Source organism: Neolamprologus multifasciatus, chromosome 7 (assembly GCF_963576455.1).
Source record: "Neolamprologus multifasciatus chromosome 7, fNeoMul1.2, whole genome shotgun sequence".
Lineage (NCBI taxonomy): Eukaryota > Metazoa > Chordata > Actinopteri > Cichliformes > Cichlidae > Neolamprologus > Neolamprologus multifasciatus.
The window spans coordinates 58,856,875-58,878,625 of NC_140445.1; the positions used below are offsets into that span (position 1 = coordinate 58,856,875).

General features: G+C 40.7%; 2 protein-coding genes across 2 annotated transcripts; one reads left to right on the forward strand and one right to left on the reverse strand.

The window, feature by feature from the left end:
• Window positions 1–1,029: 1,029 nt before the first annotated feature.
• tmem60 (transmembrane protein 60) lies at window positions 1,030–11,224 on the forward strand. The gene has a single exon (XM_085168042.1). The coding sequence runs from the start codon at window positions 1,030–1,032 to the stop codon at window positions 1,432–1,434; it is 405 nt and encodes a 134-aa protein (XP_085024168.1). The 3' UTR covers window positions 1,435–11,224.
• Window positions 3,840–18,770, reverse strand: LOC146515673 (lysine-specific demethylase RSBN1L-like). Its single transcript, XM_085167992.1, is given in 9 exon segments — window positions 3,840–3,894; window positions 3,896–5,545; window positions 7,048–7,159; window positions 7,454–7,621; window positions 7,719–7,861; window positions 7,993–8,130; window positions 16,770–17,443; window positions 17,840–17,965; window positions 18,232–18,770. Coding segments are annotated over 9 exon segments (3,525 nt in total). The 5' UTR covers window positions 18,716–18,770; the 3' UTR covers window positions 3,840–3,864.
• Between the last annotated feature and the right edge of the window lie 2,981 nt (window positions 18,771–21,751).

A 21,751-nucleotide genomic window follows, 5' to 3' on the forward strand; every position in this document is an offset into this window, starting at 1 on the left:
TACAACACATATTTTGGTTTTTATGAAGGGGGGGCTCTGCAGCTGAAGCTGGATTATTATTTATTTATTTATTTATTTTTGTTTAGCCAAGTTCCACTTGCAATCTAGGTTGTAACCAAGATTGTAGAAATCCCCCTCCCTAGTTTTAACCTGTACCACTTCTATAAAACAAAAAAACAAAAAGACCAGGAAGAACACATTATTTACATTTTATATTTATAAGTGTGAAATGCTGAAGTCAGTCAGCTTTCGTTTTATTGTTAACTCCCCTCGGGTTAATCTTGGAACTATTAAATCCTTTCAGCTACATCATGTAATCTTTATCAGCACAGCAGATGGTGTTTGCTGAGTTGCTGGAGGGAAGAAATCAAGTAAGTGGACCTTTAAAAAAAAAAAAAAAAATCAAGCATTTGTTTGGTTAGATCCCCACTAGGTTGCTATGAGTGGGTGAAGCCCCAATCCAAAAACAGATTGACAAAATCACGGTTTTGTTTTGAAAAGGATAAATGTAATTTTATTTAGGACGTGCACTTGTTTTGAAAGGACTAACCGGAAATGCAGGGTAACTGTCGGCTGTATGTAGCTGAAAGCTAACGTTTTGTCGCATTTCTTCGCCGCTGTTTTCAGTCTGTCTGCTATTTTGGTATTTGTCTTCGTTTGAAGAGTTTGTCGTTGAAACCCCAGGCTAAAGACATCGAGCTGACTCTGCTGCTGAACTCGGTAAGACTGCGAACAGTGGGGTCAGTTTTACAAGTTAGCTACAGCTTGCTAACATACATTAGCTTTATGTTTGCTTTAATACTGAGTGGAAGTATCAGGAGATGGATTTCTCTACAAGACCCGTGAGGGTCTGCTTCCTAGTGGGGGAGGTCTAGTTTTCAGTCATGTGTTTATAATTAAGGAGTGACGGGCCTGTGCTGTCTTCTGCTGTGTTTTCAGATCACCTTGACTGTGCTTCTCCTCCTCCTCCTTACCTTCTTCAGTCTCTCTGGGTGTGGGTGACACTGGCTCTGTGCCAGTCCTCCACAGATGAAGATGTCCCTGGCCCAGCGAGTGCTCCTCTCGTGGATATTTGCTCTGATCTTCTTGATCCTGCTGGTCCTCAAGCTGGACTCCAGAATCCACTGGAATTGGTTCCTAATCTTCCTCCCTGTTTGGACCTTTGACAGCATCCTCATCCTCATGCTGATAGTGAAGATGGCAGGGCGCTGCAAGCCGGACTTTGACCCCAGGGAGGGTGAGCAGAGCTTGAAGAGGAGGCTGTGGTACCTAACAGCCCTGCTGCTAAAGCTGGCCTTCTGCCTGACTCTGTGCTCCCGCATGGAGGGGCACACAAAAGTGTGGATCAGTGTGGTCTGCATCCCTCTGTGGGTGCTGCTGGGTGGAGCACTGGTAGAGCTGGGCTACAGCGTCTTCCACTATAGGAGAGACTGAAATTGCCAGAATGTGAACTTTTTTTTTTAAATACTCAGGCATCTGTGACGAAGGATACATCACTGAAGGAAGATGTTGATCTTTACTTAAAACACTGTTCCTTTGCTGTAAGTGCAGACTCACTGGGTTAATGACATCTACACACTGGGGCATGCAGGCTCTGCTTCACCTTCACCTGCTTCAGGCGGCATCAGAGTTTTATTTTGGGACATGTTTTTGGACATGTGTTGCTGCCTTTTAGCTCATTTTTAGTCATTAGTAAGGAATGGATTAAACTTAAGAGCCAGGTAAAAAGTCTGGCTGATCAAACATGTGCTACACAAAACATTGATCTTAACTTTTCTACATTAGCTGCACTCTGTCAGCAACAGTTTGAATGTAGATGAGAACTTCCCCCATCTGCTAATATTAAATGTAATTTGCACTGTACAAACTGCTGTAGACATCTTTTTGAAAGCCAGGAAAAAATGTCACTGTTCATCATTTTGTCGGCTGTTTTACGTCATGTTTGCAAACAAAATGACCCAGGGAGATTTAAGAGTAAGTGCAACCTTGCTGCAGGTCAGTATTTAAAAGTCTTTTGAGCCTTCATAGCAGGAAAAGGCTGAATTCCAGGATGCAGTGTGTTTGTGGTGTCTCTGGATGAAGAGACATGAAATAAAATTATAAAATTCATGATAGAATTTAATAATTTTTAAAAAATCCAGTCATCTCAGAGTGACTGAGATATCTACAGCTGACAAGTGAAGCCGATGTCGAAGTACGTTTAACCTGCATTCTTTTTAATGGCCACCAGGGGGTGATATCTGTGGTTGCAAGAGCACTTCCAGTGCTACAAAGACTGTGTGAAAATGATTTAGACATAACCTCTGTTTCAGGTTATATTGAATAAAATTGTAAATTTGGGCTGTCTATGTGACAGAGATGTGGATTTTCTGGACACGCTCATTGGCTAACAAGTTGTGATTGTGTGCGAGTCCTCCTCCTACTACACTAGCTGTGTGTCACACTCCTCTTATACACCTTTGTATCCTTTATTGTAACTTGTCCAGCAAACCTATGCTCCAGATGCATTTTTAGGAACCTAGAGATCCTGCAGCACAGCATACTGATTTCCAGGTCAGGAGGGTGTATTAGATGAGAAAATAAAAATTAAAGTTAAGGTACTGCTTCCTTATGCTTTAAGAAGGGGGCTTACAGTTCACACTCACAGCATATTTAGAATACATCCTGCCATAATCGGAGGTTTCTTTTTGACCCTTCCTTTAGGGGTCCCTACAGTGGATCATCTGCCTCCATCTCATATACCTATCATCCTGCCCTCTCACACAAACTACTCATTTGCAATCCTGTCCTGGTCACTCCCAGTGAAAACACAAGCATCTTCACCTCTTCTCTTGACTTTATGTAGCAAAACCATCTCCAAACCATTATAACAGGTCTAACTACTATCTTAATATCCTTCTGCTCCACCCCTGCCTCCACGCTCTTCTTTACCTGCCTTGTGCCCTGACTGTTGCTTTGCATGCCTGACCCAGCAGCCAGAAAGGCAAATGACTGTGACCTCATTGATACAAAACACAGGCGAGACTTTTAACGTTGACCAAGTCAACATTTTGAACCATTTATTGAGAGGTTCTGATCAGAGTATAAATCACACTACCAATTCTTAGGAAATAAAATGTATTTACAACAGAATTTTCACATACATCGGTTTCAAATAAAAACAGACAGTAAATGATATAAATAAGTTCTATGGAAAATAAAACCTGTCTTACAAAAAATATATGCAATTTCTGTATACATTTTCTCACATTGGTGCTAATAACATCTATACTGTACAGTTTTGGTACATACAGTATCATTTACAGCCCTGTGTGAGTCCAACAGTCCAGTCTGAAAACAACTACTTGCTCTGATATGAAGGTTTAAAAATAACAAACCTCCAAATCGGCATGAGCAACGATAAACAGATGATTTGAGAGAGATCACAGGGATCTCCTTGATGTCTCAAACACTGAACAAAGGTCGTTCTTACAGCAGGGGAGTACGGATGGTTGTTTTCAGACTGGCGAGACCAGTACCTAAAATAGGTGCTTTAAGAGCGAAGCTAAGTAGTGCACAGGCACTGACACACGGGGTCACATAACATTTTATATAAAGCCTACGTACATCTGCTAACAAACGTGAAGTGAGCTACTTAGCTTACATTCTTAGACCTTGTTAAAATACCTGCAGAGCGCACCCTTGTTTCACTGCGTCACAGGAGGTCTGGCAGTGTCAAAGCAGCTTTCGCTCACTTTTGTGGGATCTGAAGTAAGGATGCACTTTGAAATATTTTACCAAAGCCTTGGCGCAAATTGTACAGTAAAAAGAAAAAAGAAAAGAAAAGAAAAAAGGAAAAGAAAAGCAGACTAGACATCTAGACATTCATATTAAGAAGTCTTTCTGTGTTTGGGGGGGTGTGTGTTTTCAGGGGCTGTTTTAATAAGTGCTGCTGTGGCGCTGTATCCTGTAGCGCTGACCCGGGCTTGCCCGGCACCGAGTCCTTTACTTTTGGTCCTTTACAGAGCGCAACTGTCCGACTGTCAGATGCAGGCTTAGACGAGGAGCCTCGAGAGTCACTGTGATGGTGGCTCTTGGGTCTACTGTCCGTGAAGGAAAGAGCCAAAGTTTGATGGGTTTCCATGGGTTTAAAAAGGTCAAAGGTGACGAGTGTCCGTGGTTGTTTGTGTTCTAGTTGGGCAGGACCAGAAGCAGGTTTCTTCTTCTCTTCTTTGCTGCTGACATCTCTGTCCTTCTTTACTTCTTTCTTAACCTGAACGTTCGCAGGTTTGTGAGTTTTTCCGTCTTCTCTCCCCCATTTTCCCAGCGCGCTGCTGTCTTTGCCCTCCCTGTGGCCACTCTTCTCCTTCTTCCCATGGGAAGACTTGTGTTTATGCGTGCAGGAGTCTCGAGCCTCCTCTCTGTCTGGCCGTGGGTGAGCCGCAGCGGGCGTGCTTCCCCGGTCCTTGTCATGCTCCTTCTCTCTCTTGACATGGGATTGCGTTTTTGAGTCCCACTCCTTGGCCCACTTCTCGTCTCTCTGAGCTGAAGGGTTGGTTGGGGCGGTTTTACCGCCCTCTCTCGTCCGTTCCTCTTCCTCTTTTTTCTTCATCTGCGGCAGTATCTGCATCGTTGTGCAACCCTCTCGTCCTCCCTCAGTCTTAACTTTCTCTTGCTCTCTCACCCGGTCCTTCTCTCGCTCTCTGTCTTTCCCCCTGTCTTTTTTATCCTTTTCCTTCTCTTTACTTCTGTCCTTTTCCTTCCTCTCCTTCTCTTTCGCCCTCTCCTTTTCATCCTTCTCTCTTCTGCCTTTATCTTTGTCCTTTTTGATTTGGGGTGCGTTATAAGTGCTCAGTATACTCTCTTTACTTTTCTCTTTCAGGCCCTGTCCTGATGTTTTGTGCTGCCTCTCTTCTTCCACATCACTTTCCTTCCTAATCTGCTGTGATGGCTTTGAAGGGGCACTATCCGCTCTGTTGCCCTCCTCGTGTTCCATCTGCAGTGTCTGACAGGTGTCTGCAGCTCCTTTGCCTTCCTCTTTTACATCTTCCTCAGCTTGAGGTTCCATTAGTGTGGGACTGAGTGCAGATTCATCTCTTTCTTTCTTGACCAAAGGTAGTGACAGTGCCGCTGACAACTCCTTCACGTCAGCTCTGTTCTCTCGCTCTTCCTCATTGAAAATCTGTGTCGGAGTGCCTGGGGGTGCCCCCTCCCATTTCCCCGTGTCCTCCTCATCCTCCAGCTTCGTCACTGCCTTTACAGCAAGGTCACACTCAGTCGCTTCTACCTCCTCCTCTTCCTCCTCTTTCTTAATATAACATGTTACTTCTCTTGGTGAACATGTCTCCTCTTCCTTAACCTCCTCCTCCTCCTTCCCTTCATGTTGGTGATACTGTTTAAGTCGGATATGCCAGGCCAGACTACAGACAGCAGACACCGTCTTGAATTGGTGGACAACTCCTCTGGGGATGAAGTAGATGTCATTGTGGTAGAGTTGGATACGGGCGTATCGGATCCCCTCCCTCCTGAGCTGGTTCAGCTTGGCGTCATCGATCCACTGCACACACTGTAGAGACAAGGACAGGAACACATGACATTCAACAACCCCTCAGAGAGAGTGAAAACATGCCTGCGGTGATAGCAGATCTGTGTTTTCTTACACTTAAAGCAGCATTAGGCACTCTTTGTGAAGGTTTTTTAAGAAAACCCCCAACAGTTTTTAATGCAGTCATAACAAACATATTAGAATACATTTGTTTTTAACACAACCAGGAGAAACAGCATGATTAGAAACACACTCTTCAATTTTCACTTACAAATGAAGTGTTAGGGTTTTAAATATGGTCTCAACAACCAGAGTGCGCAAATATATTCACGAACAGTTCTGCTGGTGTGCACAGGGGTGAGGTGAGTTAGTCCCACCTCACATATCCCATTTTCAGGAACCGGAATTTTGGAAGAGCTTGTTATCTAAAAATGAAGCAAACTCATTGATTTGTTTTGCTGTTAATTTGGTCAACTGAAGCAAATCATGAGAGCATATCAATGAAAAAACAACTTGCTATGAACTTATTTGGGTGAACGATCACTGATACAATTTTTGGTCTAGTTGCCAAACAGTTAAAAGGTGGAGAGAAGAGCAACACCCTGCCTTTCATCTGCCAATTGCCAGAGCAGACATGTCATATGCAGAAGAGGAAAACATTAGACTCCACAAGGTGCAACTGAAGGCTGTAACGCCAACAAAATACACGCCAGCAGCTCAATATTTAAGATTCACAATGCCAGAGCTAAGTTTAGCACCCTGTGAGTGTTAGTTTTCTGATAATTTAAGTTAATTTTTAGCTTTAGAGTGACACTCATGGGCATAGTGAGTGTCTTATCAGCAGTATCCACTTTAGTCACCTGCACACTTTTGTTTTTTTAAGTTTGGCAGCTTACAAAATCCTAGTTTTAGGTTCTATAATTTTGAGTAATGCATCCCATCTGAAAGAAAGCTTTTTGTCATTTTCAGTGTTTTTTTTTTTTTTAGCAGACAGCTGACAAAGAGGCACCGTCACACAATAAAAAGCCAACAGAGAGCTATGAACTGTTTCCCCTCCACTGTGGGTGAGACTTATTGATGCTCAGTGTCCATTAGTGCAAGATCTGAATTGTGTTTTACAGGTTAATCATTTATGGAGTTAAATTCTCCAGAGGAAGACCCACTCGAAAATAGCAAATTAAAACATCTACAGTTGCCCCGGGGAGGGAAAAATTGGGGATATTCCAAAAAGCCAGCATATGTGTTTTATAGCCAACAACCAAGTCTGACTGCTGTTCAGTGCAGAACAGGTGGTGCACTCTGTATTTATCCGACCTTTTAAATTACTGCTGCTGATTTTATGAGCTATACAGTGTGTTGAAAGATATGGGCTGCAAATATAGGCAATCTATTAATTATTATTTTTTATCATTTTAAAATTTATATTTGCACACTTTTTAAAGAAGGTGTGACCTGAGAGACAAAAAAATTATTTATTTATATCTGGCATGTACCCCTAGACACTGTTAAAAACGCCGGCCCACCTGAGAGAGCGGGGGTTCGTGGAGATCCAGCTGCAGCCTCATAACCACATCTGGAAAATCTCCTGCGTGGAAACACACAACGTCTTTGGTGATCCGCGCAAGAGTGTCGCTGCTGTAAAGAATACACACAACGTTTGTGATCAATCTCTAATCAGCCAAAGAAAAGATGCAAAAGCTACTGTAGACATATTATTATATAATATCATGATATTTGGAATTAACAGCACATCAATAATAAGCTGACCTTGACTGTAAATGTCAGTATTTTACATTGCCTGTCTTGACTGCTGCCGTTTTACCTTCATAAAATTTGTAACCATCTCTGTTACTCCAATATATAATAGTTCTTATACAGATGTTTAAGTGATAAGCTTAAAAACATAAGAAGATGTCACTTTGAACTCACTCCTCTCCACAGCGCACAGCCTTCAGCACACCGACAGCTGCAGTAGTTTGCCTCTCAAAGCCCTGACCGATGTGGTCAGCGTGAGCTCTCGTCCGGTCCTCAAACAGCATCTCTCTGGGCTCACTGGTTCTAGGAAGGTACTGCAGGTTCTTTATCTCATTGGTGGACCTGAAATACATTTATTTACAAGAGTCACAACAAATTCGAGATGTGCAGGTACCCCTAAAAGATAAATGCAGCTGCTTTAAAGACAGGGCGAACACACCTTTTCCTTTTGAAAGGTGATTTTGGCATGTCTGCCATAGGTATCATCTGTTCTCCAGGTCTGACCCACATGATGGGGCCGTCGTCACTCTCTGTGGGGCTTTGCAGCCGCAGACTGGAGAAAGTTCCCCAGGGCAGGGTCCGCTGCACAAACACAGGACGAGAAACGTCGGGTTACATAACACCTCGCAGCACTTCACAGGCAGAAGTTAAACAGATGTTGACACGCCACTGACTCCAGAGGTGTGCACAAATACAGACGCAAGCAAACAAACCTCCAGGAAAGGAGACTTCTCTAACATGCTGATGAACTCAGGAAAGTAGTCTCCGACCTCTTCATCCACAGCTCCGACCAGACTGACCTGCCGCATGGCCCCAGCTCGGTATGTTCCCTGGGAATATGTCCGCTTCACCTGCAGGAGGCGCCGCAGAGGACACAGATTAGACCCAGCAGGTAATAATAAATCTAAATGTTAACCTGACATGCTGTTTTACTGCTGCACAAGATGCTTTTAAGTAGGGCTGCCACAAACGATTATTTTGATAGTCGACTAGTCACCAATTATTTTTGCGATTAGTCGACTAATCAGATCATGCATCCATTGGACATAAAACGTACAGCTTATTGCACCAGCATGCATCTGCTCTTATATAACTATCATTAGCTTACAGCTTTAAGTGTTTAAGATATGTGCTAACTAAAAATAAAGGCAAGATGATAGTTTATTACATTTTAATGAAATTTGCAGATTGTTTTGGTGAAGTTTAATAAACTCAGCCATCTGCTCCTTGCTATCTAAAATATAACAGGTCACCGGAGTATATTCTCGAGCATCTCACACTTCTGATAATCAGTTGTCTGCTTGACGTTTATTCAGCTGTGTAAAAACTATAACTTTAATCTCAGCCAAACCGATTTACTCAGGAACAAATAAAATACTGAAAAAAGCCAAACAATAAGATTTTTAACTTATCTAGTGACTTCCATATCATGTTTAACCTGAGTAGCGAAAGATGGCGGTGGTTTGAAAACGATTTGCCCATCGGGTCTAGTGAGCCTTGCCCCCGGCTAGCTATCGAGCTAGTGGGTAACAGACGTCTCCGAAAACGTCGCAGCGCTTTTGAAAATATGTGGTGTCTTGATAAACTGAGCAGATATTTGAGGTTTACACAGCTACATTCTCGTCCGTAAATATGTTAAATGTTTATTTTGTGAACCAGAAAGAATAATAAGAGTAATATTAAAACTAACTAGCTGCCGCCATTGTTGGAAACTGAGCAGGGCCACGCTATGAATTCTGGGATAGGTTGGGCCACGAAGTATACACCCGACCCCTCCTTCAAATCTGGGCAAACGAAGGGCGTATTTTCTGGAGTCTTCGAATTTGGACATTCTTCGTAGTGTCGCTGTAACGTAATTGGCCTACTAATGCGGGCACAGGAGGATGCGGTTCCTGAATTTGGACACAGCTACGATACAGGACACAGCTTCTTCTTCTTCGGGGTTTAACGGCAGCTGGCATCCTTGTACATGCAGTGCTGCCATCTTCTGTTTCAGTCCATTATTACACTCTTAAAACCTACTACTTATTCCTGCGTCTTTTGGGATCTTACAAAGCTTCAAACGACGATTTTGATAGTCGACGTAATCGTGACGAGTCGACTAATAGTGGCAGCCCTACTTTTAAAACATTATATACACCTTTTATAGGCATGTCCATCTAGCAGCTGAGGCTAACACAGTCTATGCATTCGTAACATAAATGGAGGAACCCTTCCACTTCACCTGCCCTTAATAAAGCCCTCATACAGTATTAAGAGGACAAACAGTCTGGCAGACTGAAGACTTAAAAATCTGTAACACAAAGAAAAATGCATGGCACAGACATGATGACGTACAGCACTTCATAAAGCTTTATCATTTGTCACAATCTGCCACAAGGCTGTTTGTTTCCTTCCTGCATCGTAATGCACCGCAAGTACTTCTAGTTTTAACCCCTAACTAATCATTAAGGGTTTGTAGTGATAAGGTTTTAATGATAACATTAACATTGCATTAACAAAAGATCCAACTGGATTCATCTTGGTGGAAATTTTAGAGCAGAAGATTTGTTTATTTCGTAAACATATGTCAGAATATGTCAACAGACCATAAACAGAGGATGTTTATATGATAAATACATTACACAGAGATAGTACAGGTAATCTCCCAACACACTTTTCACACAAAGAGTTTAAGTTCTGTTTTTTGAGACAGCCAAACAGCGATAGCACTCATTTTCTATTGTAGGGGGGCTTTTTTTAACCAAAATGTAATTTGTTCTGTCACAACAAAGTCAGCGCTTTCTGGGTTTTTCTCTACATGATTTTTGGAACAATCTTTTTTTTTCTGCATTTGATGCTGTTCTTTGTTAGTGGATTTATTTTCCTGCTGTATTTCATTATTATTGATAACTCCTGTAATACTTACGGACACTAGAAATGCACTCATTGGCCACTTTAATAGGTACATCTCACTAGCACCAGATTGGACCTCATTTTGGCTTCAGAACTGATTTAGGTTTTGGAACAAGGGGCTGGAAACGTTCATCAGATTTTGGTCCATATTGATAAGATAGCATCACACAGCTGCTGCAGGTTTATTGGCTGCATTTCCCAAAGGTGCTCTGCTGGATTAAGATCCATGGAGGCTATTTGAGTACAGTGAATCCATTGTAATGTTCAGGCATCAGATGGGTACACTGTGGTCATAAAGGCTTGGACATTGTCAGTAACAATACTCAGGTAAACTGTGGAATTAAAAAAAAAAAAAAGCTTAGTTACTACTAAGGAGACCAAAATGTGCCAAGAACCTTCTAAACCCTAAAGATGGTTTTGTTGGAAAATCCCAGATCATCAGCAATGCATGTGTCTATGTTATGCATAGAAAGTTTTTACCCAGAGTGAAGAGAAATCAGCTGCATGGTGATAAGTTATTTTGTTAATTGGAATATTATTCACTGAACCATAAAAGTCATTCTGCTTATCAGACAGTTAAAAATGGCAGGACACTGCATAGATTTCTGTCAAATAATAAAACAGATTCAACGTCTTTAACTCCACAGGACCTAATCTTGCATACAGGTGTAGTTAACCACCAAATGGCCATTAACCAGGAAAAACGGTGTTTACACAAAGGGGAAGACAGTTAAACATCCTGCAAGGGCTAAATAACAGCGTTAGAAATTACAATCAATTAACGCAGCCCTGCGGTTTCAATGTCGAGGCGCAAACCATTAACTAAATGACCCTAGCTTGTAACCAGCAAAGGACTTTTCACCCATTTCCTGTCATCTCTCCTCTGCTGTTGTCTTACCAACCACAGAAAATAAATGGAAATGCATAAAACAGCATATTCTAGAAGTACATCTCCATGCATCACACCACAAAGCGAAGATGTGATAACAGAGGGAGCAGGAGTTAGACGATTTGAGTATTTATTCGTTTACAGGTAAATGTGTTAAATGTAGGGCTGGGCGATATGGCCTAAAATTCACATTGCGATATAATTTGAAGCATGCGCGGTAACGATATATATCACGATATATTCTTTTCTTCTGTATAACGTATTTTCCACACTAAAAATCCTTTAATTTTCTCAAAAATCCAGAGTGTGCCTTATGTATGAATTCTGGTTGTGCTTACTGACCTCGTACTAAAAAATGTTTTAGTACAACTTTGGTAAGACGCACTGCTTGATGGATTGTCAGAGCATTATGGCTGCCGTAGTGAACAGCCAAAACGGTCTAAATTCTTTCATCTTTAATTAAATCATCAGCGTTGCTGCTTTATCGGGTGTAACAATTAAGTTTTACATCCATGAAAATAAAATGCATTAAATTTAACGGAGTTAGAAGTTAACAGGAAGTTAGCTCGCTAGTTTACACCTAAACATTTCATACCATGTTCTGACTGAGAGATTTTTGAAACTAATTAAAACGTACAGCTCTGCTACCACTTCCAACATAAATGAAGACAGAAAACTAAAGAGCAGTGGCGTTTGCAGGGTTACTGAAGTTGGACTACCTGGTATATAATGTTGTGCTACGTAATTGCTAGAGACACAGCTATGTTAGCATAACATTAGCACAGTGAAGCTGGAGGATGAACGCCAACTTTTTCTCCACTCGATAAAAGTTAGCGTGAGGGATTCTGGTGGTCAGGGACAAATGCAATCGCATAGCAGGATGCTATACACGGGGCAAACTTCAGTCAGGAGAACAACTGAGATTATTCATCCACAATACGAGGTTAGTTATTAATATACTGCAACAACATGGGAATAGAACAGCTGCGAGAGAATTCAACATTAATGAATCAATGTTACGGAAGTGGAGGAAGCGCAGTTTTTGGTTTTCCCCATATTTCAAAAGTGCTTCATCTCTTTGCTATGACTGTCGCCCGCCATAATTTGCAGATGATAATGGTTTTAGCCACTGCGATGCTTTCGACCAAAACAGGTGGAGCTTGATGACATCATCAACATGCGCTATCGCGATAGAGCGATATAGTCAAAATCTCTATCATTGGCCAAATTTATATCGTTTCTATCCTATATCGTTTATATCGCCCACCCCTAATTAAATGTTTAAAAAAATATTCAGCATAATGTGCAAAGATTTGCAATGAGGGAATGTGTAATAGCTAAACAAACCAAATGTTCCCCTAAAACATGTTCTCACCAGCCAAAACCATGTCCACTAAAACCTTCAAGAATCTGTATCCCATTTTTCTTTTATTAAAAGATTTTTTTTATGCATTTTTCACTTTGTTAACTATGTAAAATGATTTGAACCCAGAATAAGTCACATCACAAACCGTGATCTAAAACAGGGATTCCTAAAGTGTGAACTGTAGACCCATGTCTACTCCGTCTGTGACACAAAGCACTCTCAAGTCAAGCCGTGCAATAAAACACGTGTAATACTACAATCCATTACTCCCACATGTGAGCTTAGCATCTGGAGAAACTCCGACATGTCTGACAGCGACACGGCCGCGAGTACATCGCTCACTTTACTCAGGGGGGCTTCACCATCTCACTGTGCCATGAATACAACGACAATAAAGGCTTCCTATTCTATTATAGTCAGCTGAAAGCATTTTTTAAAAGTATGTAAGAAAAAAAATCACCTACACAGTTCACTAGAAAAGAGCTCTCATTATTCCTGTTTTCAAATCAGGGGGAGAAAACAGCTTCTCATTTCCAATTTTCATTTCTAATTTCCACAGAGGTAGCAGCTCAACAATTACTGACACATTCAGAGGATAATAATCTAATTAAATAATTGTTATGGCTAAAAGGGAGAGTAGTAAAATAGTAAGAAACAGTATCATTCAAGATCTTAAAGCATTTGAAGGCGATCTGTGTGTGACCTGGTTTAATTATTACTGCTCAAAGTGGGGCTTAAACCTACATCTTGAGACACTAAAGCAGGTATTGCACAAGGACAAATTCTTAGACCTTTTTTATCTTCTATATTAATGACATTAATGTGTGTAACACAGGTAATGGATTACAAACACATGCTGACACAGTTTTATTTGCATGGCTGCAGCCAAACTAACAAATTGCTTGGACCAGGAGGTACACTGCTTACAAACAATTTCTTTGTGTTTCCAGTAACAAACACAATGGAATCATTTTGGTTTAACAACGATGGACAAATGCATAAAAAAAATTAAATTAAATCTGAGCAGCACTGTTAAGAGCTGGTAAGCAGGTTTAGAGATTGGCTTCACCATATTGTATAACCTCCCGGCCTCGGGCATCTGCCTCTTATCAAACCACTTACATATTTCTCTAATCACGCTATCAAAGTTCTGAAATCAGAGGCATTTCATTACTATAATATTTCTTAAGCTATAATTTTCTCTGTTTTATTAATTTCACAAATTACTGCAATACCAAAATAAAGGCTGGAGGACAAAAGTGCCCACAATACATTGTTGCACAGTTTCAACAGTTTTACAACTGACACCACTGAGGTAATATAACATGTATCAATTTACTGTCAGTAATATGTATCCTTTAGAGATTTAAGACATTCAGAAAGTCTAAACTCATCTTAAATGATGGCTAAAGAAGAACCAGATCTGTGACCATTAACTTTACGCTGATGTGTGTTATATTTAATGCTGCATGCTTGCATTTTTATTAGTTGCTCTGTGTTTTCTTACTCTACTGTGAACTTTCATGTTTGTAATTTGTTTCTGGGCTACATTGTTGCACATGTCACTTACAGACACATATCTTATATCTTTTTTTTGCCATAATATTATAAACAATGTATTCTCTCCTCTTTTACTCGGTTTCTTTGTTTGATTTTTTTTGACTGATTTCTGATGAATAAAACTGTTAGAGTTTTATTCATCAGAAATTAGAAATGTTAGAGGGAAAAAGGTTTTTTTCTGCATACAATTTTCACGTAACTGTCAACTTAAATACATGATTTAGCTTTCTTCAGTCACTAGATTGGTTCTTTGGGTCTGAAAACTAGTTTTTAGCTTAGGTAGCTACCATTTTGGTGCTTCAGATAACATTATTTGCATACAAATTTAAAATAAAAACATACTAAAGGTGTTTTTATCTCTATTCTTTGTTAATTTGGTCAAATTTGTCAAAACGATTAGCATCAGGAGATGTCTGTGCATATATTTACTGAGGCTGGCGTGTCTGCATGGCTGAGAGTCAGCTGGTGGTGTGTTTGTGTTGTGCACCCTTCTGAACTTTTTACATCGTGCCTAAACTAGCACTGAACTAATAAAAGCTCAGCGGAGATGAGAAAACCCACAGTGGAAACAAACTTGAAATAAACCGAATTGAAAACATGAATGGATGAATGAATAATTATATAAATAAATCCAAAATATAAAGCTACATCGCACGTGCAGCAATTTGTTAAAAACATCTAAAAGCATGGAAATACAGTATATCTGGCAAAAACAGAGTTTGCTGATAATCCCAAACTGCTCCAATTGAGGTCTGGACTCTGGGGAGGCCAATCCATGACTCGTTGTGTGTGTTTTGCTATCCCATGTATGCTTTTTCTGTACTGGCAGTGAGTTTTGGATCACTGTCATGCTGAAAAATGAAGCCTTGGCAATCTGAGGCTTTCCAGATGGTATTGCAGAGTGGATCAAAATCTCAAGGTACTTTTCTGCATTCAAAGGTTTATGTTTACAAGATCCCCAACACCATGACAAAGCCTCCACCGTGTATTATAGATGGCTGTAGATACTCGTTTTGTACATCTCGCCTCCTCCATACATATGAGCCAAAAGTCTGGCATACCTCAGAGGCTTTTCTCCAAAGTTTTCAGCTTTGGGAATCACATTGTTCCAAAAATACGATTTTACACCTGTCAAACTGTGTTATCTTTGACATTTCAAAATTTGAGAAAATTTCTCATTTGATTCAACTAAAAAGACCTTCAGAAACCATGGAGAACTATTGCTCAAGACCACTTTAAAGATTACAAGAAAATCTGGCTCCTTTAAAGCAAAATACAAAGAAGTGGGGGCTGGCTCAATATTTTTGCACAATACTGTGTAATAACTCTGTTCCAGGATCCATATCATAAAGCAACATTAATCCCAAAGGAGATAAATCGGGAAAATCTGCTGACAGTTGCACAAAGTTTGGTTTTAGTGAGTCTAGCAACAGGATGAAATGCACCATCTGCCTTATGTTAAAGTCGTGATGCCAGACAAGCAGAAGCAATATCTGATTACAAAGCACTTGGAATATCAGTCCAATCGAGAAAGCGAGAGTGAAGGAGAGAGAGCCCTTGGAATAATTTTCTTCCCAGCGAGGGGTCTCTGGCATGAATAATTTTTATTTTTCTTGACCTAAATTGATTCCACAAAATTCTGCGAGCATGTTAAACTGATGGCTGAATATGAGCTGGATGTCCTTTATGTCATGATTTCTTCACTAAAACACTGTCAGTAAAAACAGATGCAGACCGATTACTGATAAAATGAAAAGTTAGGTCCTGGCACTTCTTCAGACACCTGAAACTCAAATTAAGAGTTAATTTATTCTAATGTATGGACCATGTTTTAAAGGAGCAATTCATGCCGAAAATCACACATACATATTTTTTTTGCTCTGGTCTGTAGTGCTTGGAGATATATTTGGAGATATCTGCCTTCGATATAACCAAATGGAAATCGCCTACCTGAGCAAACACTGTTTTGAGCTATTTCTTATAGGAAGTATTTTCTTTCTATTGACTACATCCACCAGGCAAAAGCTCAGCTGACCTCATTTATGTTTCCATCCAATCTTGTTGTTGCTACCATGAAATTCTGGCCATGGGTAGGTGGACACTTCTTATGCAAAGTGATGCAACTTACAAGTTTAATACTTTAAAAAGAAAACACTTCATGTAGGAAACTTTTTTTTGACTGACTGTAGAAAATGCTTAAGTGTCTGATTCACAACAAATGCTGTGCAAAAAATGTCTGATCTGTTTACATCTTGTCAATTTTGAATCCTCTGAGTAAAAAGGAATCTAGAACAAAACCAAAAGGAAACCTGCTAAGTAAACTGATAACAACATGACCTATGATCTGCTGAAATTCGGCCAGAAGAAAGCGAAAGCTAGTTGTGTTTACCTGACACCTCAGGAAAAATATAAGTATCTGAAACACTGCTATAACCTTTTTTCCTGTTCTCTTCAAGCACCTGAACTAAAGGTGTGAGTCCACCTGAAGGTGCCCTTGAAGAGGTTTTCAAGACACACACCATTCGCGCTCACAGCTCAATGAGACCACTTGAAGACAGAAACACTCTGACAGCACGAGTCCCGAAAAGCTCTACCCGGTAACAGTGCGGACAAAGACTGTTGAAGTGGTGTTTCAGCCTGTCACTGTTTGAGCCTGAGCTGCTCACGCCTCCAGACTACAAAGTGACACTTTACAGTATCAAAGCAGACACTTGAGTATCCTCTCCTTTTCATGCTTTCCAGCACAGAAACTAAAATTAAAAACCAAAACTCATTCTCACCTGAGTATGGAAGTTGGCCATGGTGGTCGTCTCTATGTCCTTCTTCCCGAGCACCTCCATTTTCACTGGTGCGTTGGGGAACTTGTAGGAGAAGTAGTCCAGGAAGTCTGGGAGGTAGGACGCCGCTCCGTGGATGATTCCCATCACGAAACACGCTGCCTGGGCCTTGTCATCGCTGAACGACAGGGTCACAAATTCATCGGCGAAGCGCTGCATCTCTGCCGGAGAAAGGCAGGCCAGCTCCTCGTTGTAGGCGTGCACCACAGACGCACCTCCGTTGGCCTGCTGCTCGATGTGAATCAGACGTCTGAACTCCAGGCCAGCCGTGCCCGGGGCCGAGTTGCAGTGCAGCGGGGAGCTGTAGCTGAGCCTCTCTCTGACCATGGAGGAGATGGAGGTGGAGGTAGCCGCAGAAACAGCAGCATCCTGGTGGTGTTGTGCGGCACTGTGGTTGAGACTGCTGCTGTCGCTGTTCACGTTAATCTGATTGAGCAACTCCGGCAGACCCAGGGACACCCCTGAACACACAGTCTGGCACGAGCGGTGGTACATTTTGGGTCTGCCTTGCCTCTCCTTCGTCCGCTCGCCATCTTTGTGCTTCTTTTTCTTCTTCTTCTTGAGCTTCTTCAGAAGGAGGTCTTCCTCCGAACCAGCCTTGGGCTTCTCCTTAGACTCTGTCATACAGACAAGATTGTGTTTAAAATGACAAGCAGCTTTTGCAGCCTGTAAACTCTAGCTAAACTGATATTACGAGTAAAGTTTACTTTGAAACAGCTGATCTTTTGGTAACTCTTCAAAGGTGAGTTCATTTGCTCTACTGTGTTATATTTCCATGTTTCTACATTGAATTTATGACATTTACTTCCTTTTAAAACTGAAAACACTTCCAAAATTCTGGCATAATATCTAAAATAATGCATTTAGTCACATAGAAGCCACCTGCTTTTACATTTGAAATACAAAACACATTTAAGGGCTTGAAATAACTTGAAATTATCCCCCCAAAAAACAATCAGTGCTGTAGTTTCTCACTTTCAGCTCCACTGCCCAATGGTGGATTTTATTCCTACCTTTCTGCGGAGAAACCACTTCTCCGTTTTCTCTGGTAATCTCGTGGACAGGTGGCAGTTTGTGATTTTTCCACTCTTTATTCTTTTCCTTCTTCTTCTCCCTGTCTTTCTCCTTCACCTGGTGATCTGAGGAGGGAAAACGAGAGAGGACAGCGAGGTGAAATGCTGCTGCATCCATGCTGGGAGACATAAGTGACGGACAAACAGCTCCACGTGTGTGTTTATATATCACCATCTGGGCCCAATAAACACTGGGCCCGAGCTACAGTAAATTATGTAATAATGTCTAAAATGTGTTTTTATGACCAGTACTGCTTCGCGGGTGGGTTTTAATTTTCCCATAAAGTGTGTGAGCGCGGTTCAAACAGGGCAGCCCGGCTGGGCTCTCCTACCTCTCTGTAGCATTTTCACGTCGCCGTTCTCGGGCTTTGTATGGCAGCTAGCTGGGCTCACTCTCTCCACAGCAGCGCCCGGGCTCTGCTGCGCTTCGCTGCTCTTCTCCTTGTGTCGCTTCTCTTTCGCTTTTTTTACTTTGTGGGGCGACGCGAGGAAGTTGCTGATTTTGAATATTTTCCGGACAGGGGTGGCGGGCACTGCGGCGGCGGTGGAGTGGCTCGCCTTGGCCGGGCCGAAACTCCATTTCGCTGGGCTCCCACAACTCTGCTTCCCGTTGTGTTTTTCCCCTGCGCACACCTCTCCGTTCAGTTTCCTGTGCTTCAGGCCCTTCTCCTCCACCCGGACCTTCTTTGGGGGCGGTGGGAAAATGTCGCTGGAAGACTGCGGACGACTCTCCGGCGGTCGCTTAGCTATCAGGGGTTTAGGGGAATTTGTTTTGCTGTTTGCTGCGAAATGCATGGAGTCCACGGACTCGGCCATCTTGGAAGTTTCTATTTTTTACGGTCAGACGTAACTGGTGCGTGAGAGACAGGCCGGGGGCGGGGCTTAGCGGGTTACGTAGGACGGAAGGAGATGAGAGCGCAGCAGACGGTAGCGTGTTTACGGGCTGCGGGACAACACTGCAGTGAGTGGAGGAGGGCCGCTGACAGAGGCGGCTTTATGGGCTTAATAATGTCACAGTGTTCTGCTTTGCTGGGCTGGACTATCAGCTTTACTCCTCCAACACGGGTGGAAAGGGTCGCAACTACCTTCATCCCACCGAAGAAAGAATTCAGTCATTTTTCAATTACCTATTATCAGAGGACATTGCAGCAGCCCCCAGTCTATCCGAGGAGCCAAGAAAAATTATTTTATTGTAATTTTTTAAAGTGTTCTGGAGCAATAGCTCCCCAGGCTTACTACTATTACCAAGGTCAATATAGCTAACTACAAGTAAATTAAAAACCAGGAGTGAAAATGTTACTTTTTAGATAGATAAAATAAATATAAATACTAGCCCTTTGAGGAAAAAAATAAATAAAAAATATTTAAAATTAAAACTAACTGAAACAATTTTGCAAACTTAAAAAAACATTAAAAATAATATAAAAAAATCCTTAGCCTAAGTGTTTGTTACTTTGTTGTTATCTGTGCTCAATATACAATAATAATTAATGGAGACTTGAGAAAGTAATAGAAACTAAAATAAACATTTTCAAAACATAAAAACTGAACTGAAACAAGGAAACCCAATATGAAAATGAAATGACCTCAATTAAAAGCAAAAAGTCCAAATGAAATAAAATAAAGACTAATTAGAAATTACAAAACTACAATGACCCTGACTACTACTACTACCACTACTATTACTATTAATAAACACTTTAGTGTCAGTGCACGCAAAATAAAACGGATACAACGAAATTTACTCAGCTGTCATCTCAGTGTAAAACCCATAAAATAACCATTATGAAAAAAAGAGCCTTTCAAAGTTTTTCTGTGGACATTGGCTGCTTTTTAATTTTTTTTCCGATTTCCAGTCCAGTCCTTATACCATACAACGATGAATGTTTTTGTTGTTGTTTCTTAAGCCACGTAACACTGACCTATGAATCATTCAAGGATAAAAGGCACCATCACTGGGCCTTCATTTTAGCCACACAATATGAACTTTTATTGTGTATACATATAACAGAAGCTATTCTTAAATTGTATGTATAGGAAATTTTTTACTAGCAGTTCGCTGCAACAAAAGGGAATTTGTTCACTTTCCTTTAGTTGAATCTACAAAAAAATGTCAAAGACAAAGCTTTACAGGCATAAAATAGTTTTTGCACCAACGAAATTAAACGTAGCATCTTTTTCAGTGTGTCCTTGAAAAATCTGAGGAAACTGGACAAGTGGAGGACCAAAGAAGAAGTGGCAGGGCTAAAAGAAATTATCGATAGTAGATGGACAAGTTGCTATACTGTATTTCCATTTTTATTCACGTTTCAGTAAATTACTGCAACTATGTCACCATAAATTACTAGTTTAAATTAGTTTTTTTTCATTAATTATGGGTCATGTCAGATTAGTTTTAACATGAATTTGCACACACTGTCATAGTTAGACTTTCCTGTCCAGACAGATATACAGTAATAAGTATGAATTTTATAGTTTCGTGAGTCCATTTTATTCATTCAACAACAAAAATGTTTTTAATCAGAATCATAATTTTGCATTTTTATCTCTACCAAAAACATCTGTTATGTTCTTGTGGTTTTAAAATGTTTTTTGTAATGACAGAAAATTCAAAATCCCCATAAATGCATTTATCTATGGGGTTGTAATAAAAAAAAATCTGTGAAGGATTCACGTATGTTCTGACTTTTTTTTTAAATTGCTGTTTCTCCAAAGAGTTGAACACCTTTTTTAAGAGTTTTATTATCATTCTTCAATGCAGCGTTTCTTAAATTAAGCTATTAGCACCCCCTAGTGGCACACTTGATTACTACAGTCATCCAGCCATTCACTTCCGCTTATCCTAATCAGGGTCGTTAGGGCCGCAGGATTTTTTCCCCCCTTTTCCTGTTAATTTAAAATATGAGTCATACATACTTCCTCATTATCAAGGGCGTGTGTTTTTTCTCCCATAAGATTTCACCCTTGCTGGGGGCTATTATAAAGGTTTTAGAGCTATTATTGAACTGGGTTGTATGTAAACTTGTTTTCACTACTGAAAAAAAAAAAAATCAGTCAAAATTTAATTATCTCAAAATCTTAAGGCACTGAGAAAATAACTTGAAACTTGAAACTCAAGGCTCCAAATGTCGACATTTGGAGACGATAATGTGAAATTTTGAGTATGATGAAAATGTTGTTTTTTTTTTAATTTATGAGACACTTCTAGCTTGTGCCAGCAGGTGGCAGTGACGTAGTGGAAATGCATTGAAGGGCTTTTTATGAGTGTTTGTTTTCCTGTGGAAATCACCCTGCTCACTGACCCTCAGCACTGTGCCATCAAACCTTACTCATGTTGGGAGTGGTCAGCTGCACGTGTTTTCATCACTATTGCACAACAACAAGTTAGTCGCTAGTTTAATTAAATGCAATATCTAAAAACTATTATTCATTTAATGTCAATGTTGGGCAATTAAAATTAAAATGCTGTCTTTCGTCACATATTAATATTAGATGAAAGATATCTCTCTGTTATGGCACTAAAACATTTCAGTCTACATCCACTGCCTTGAAAGAAGAAGTCTTAATCTGTGCAGAGAGATCGGAAAGGTGGTGTACACAGTGTTCACGAGCACTTACTCAAAAATGAGATTTGTTTATTTCTTTTGGCCAACATAGCTCATTAGATTGCACACTGACTCTTTAAACAGTTTTCACAGAGAAGAGAAGACAGTTTGTAGTACATAGAGCTTATTTCTGGTTCCTATCACACAAGTCAGTGGAAAGACGATAACTCTTTGCAGCATCTTCAGCAGAGGCAGAAAGTCCAGCTACCTGACTGCTATGCTCGAGGACAGATTTGAGGTATCATTT

Coding starts and splice junctions, on each gene's coding strand:
- tmem60 (XM_085168042.1), top strand. CDS start 1,030: ATGAAGATGTCCCTGGCCCAGCGAGTGCTCCTCTCGTGGATATTTGCT.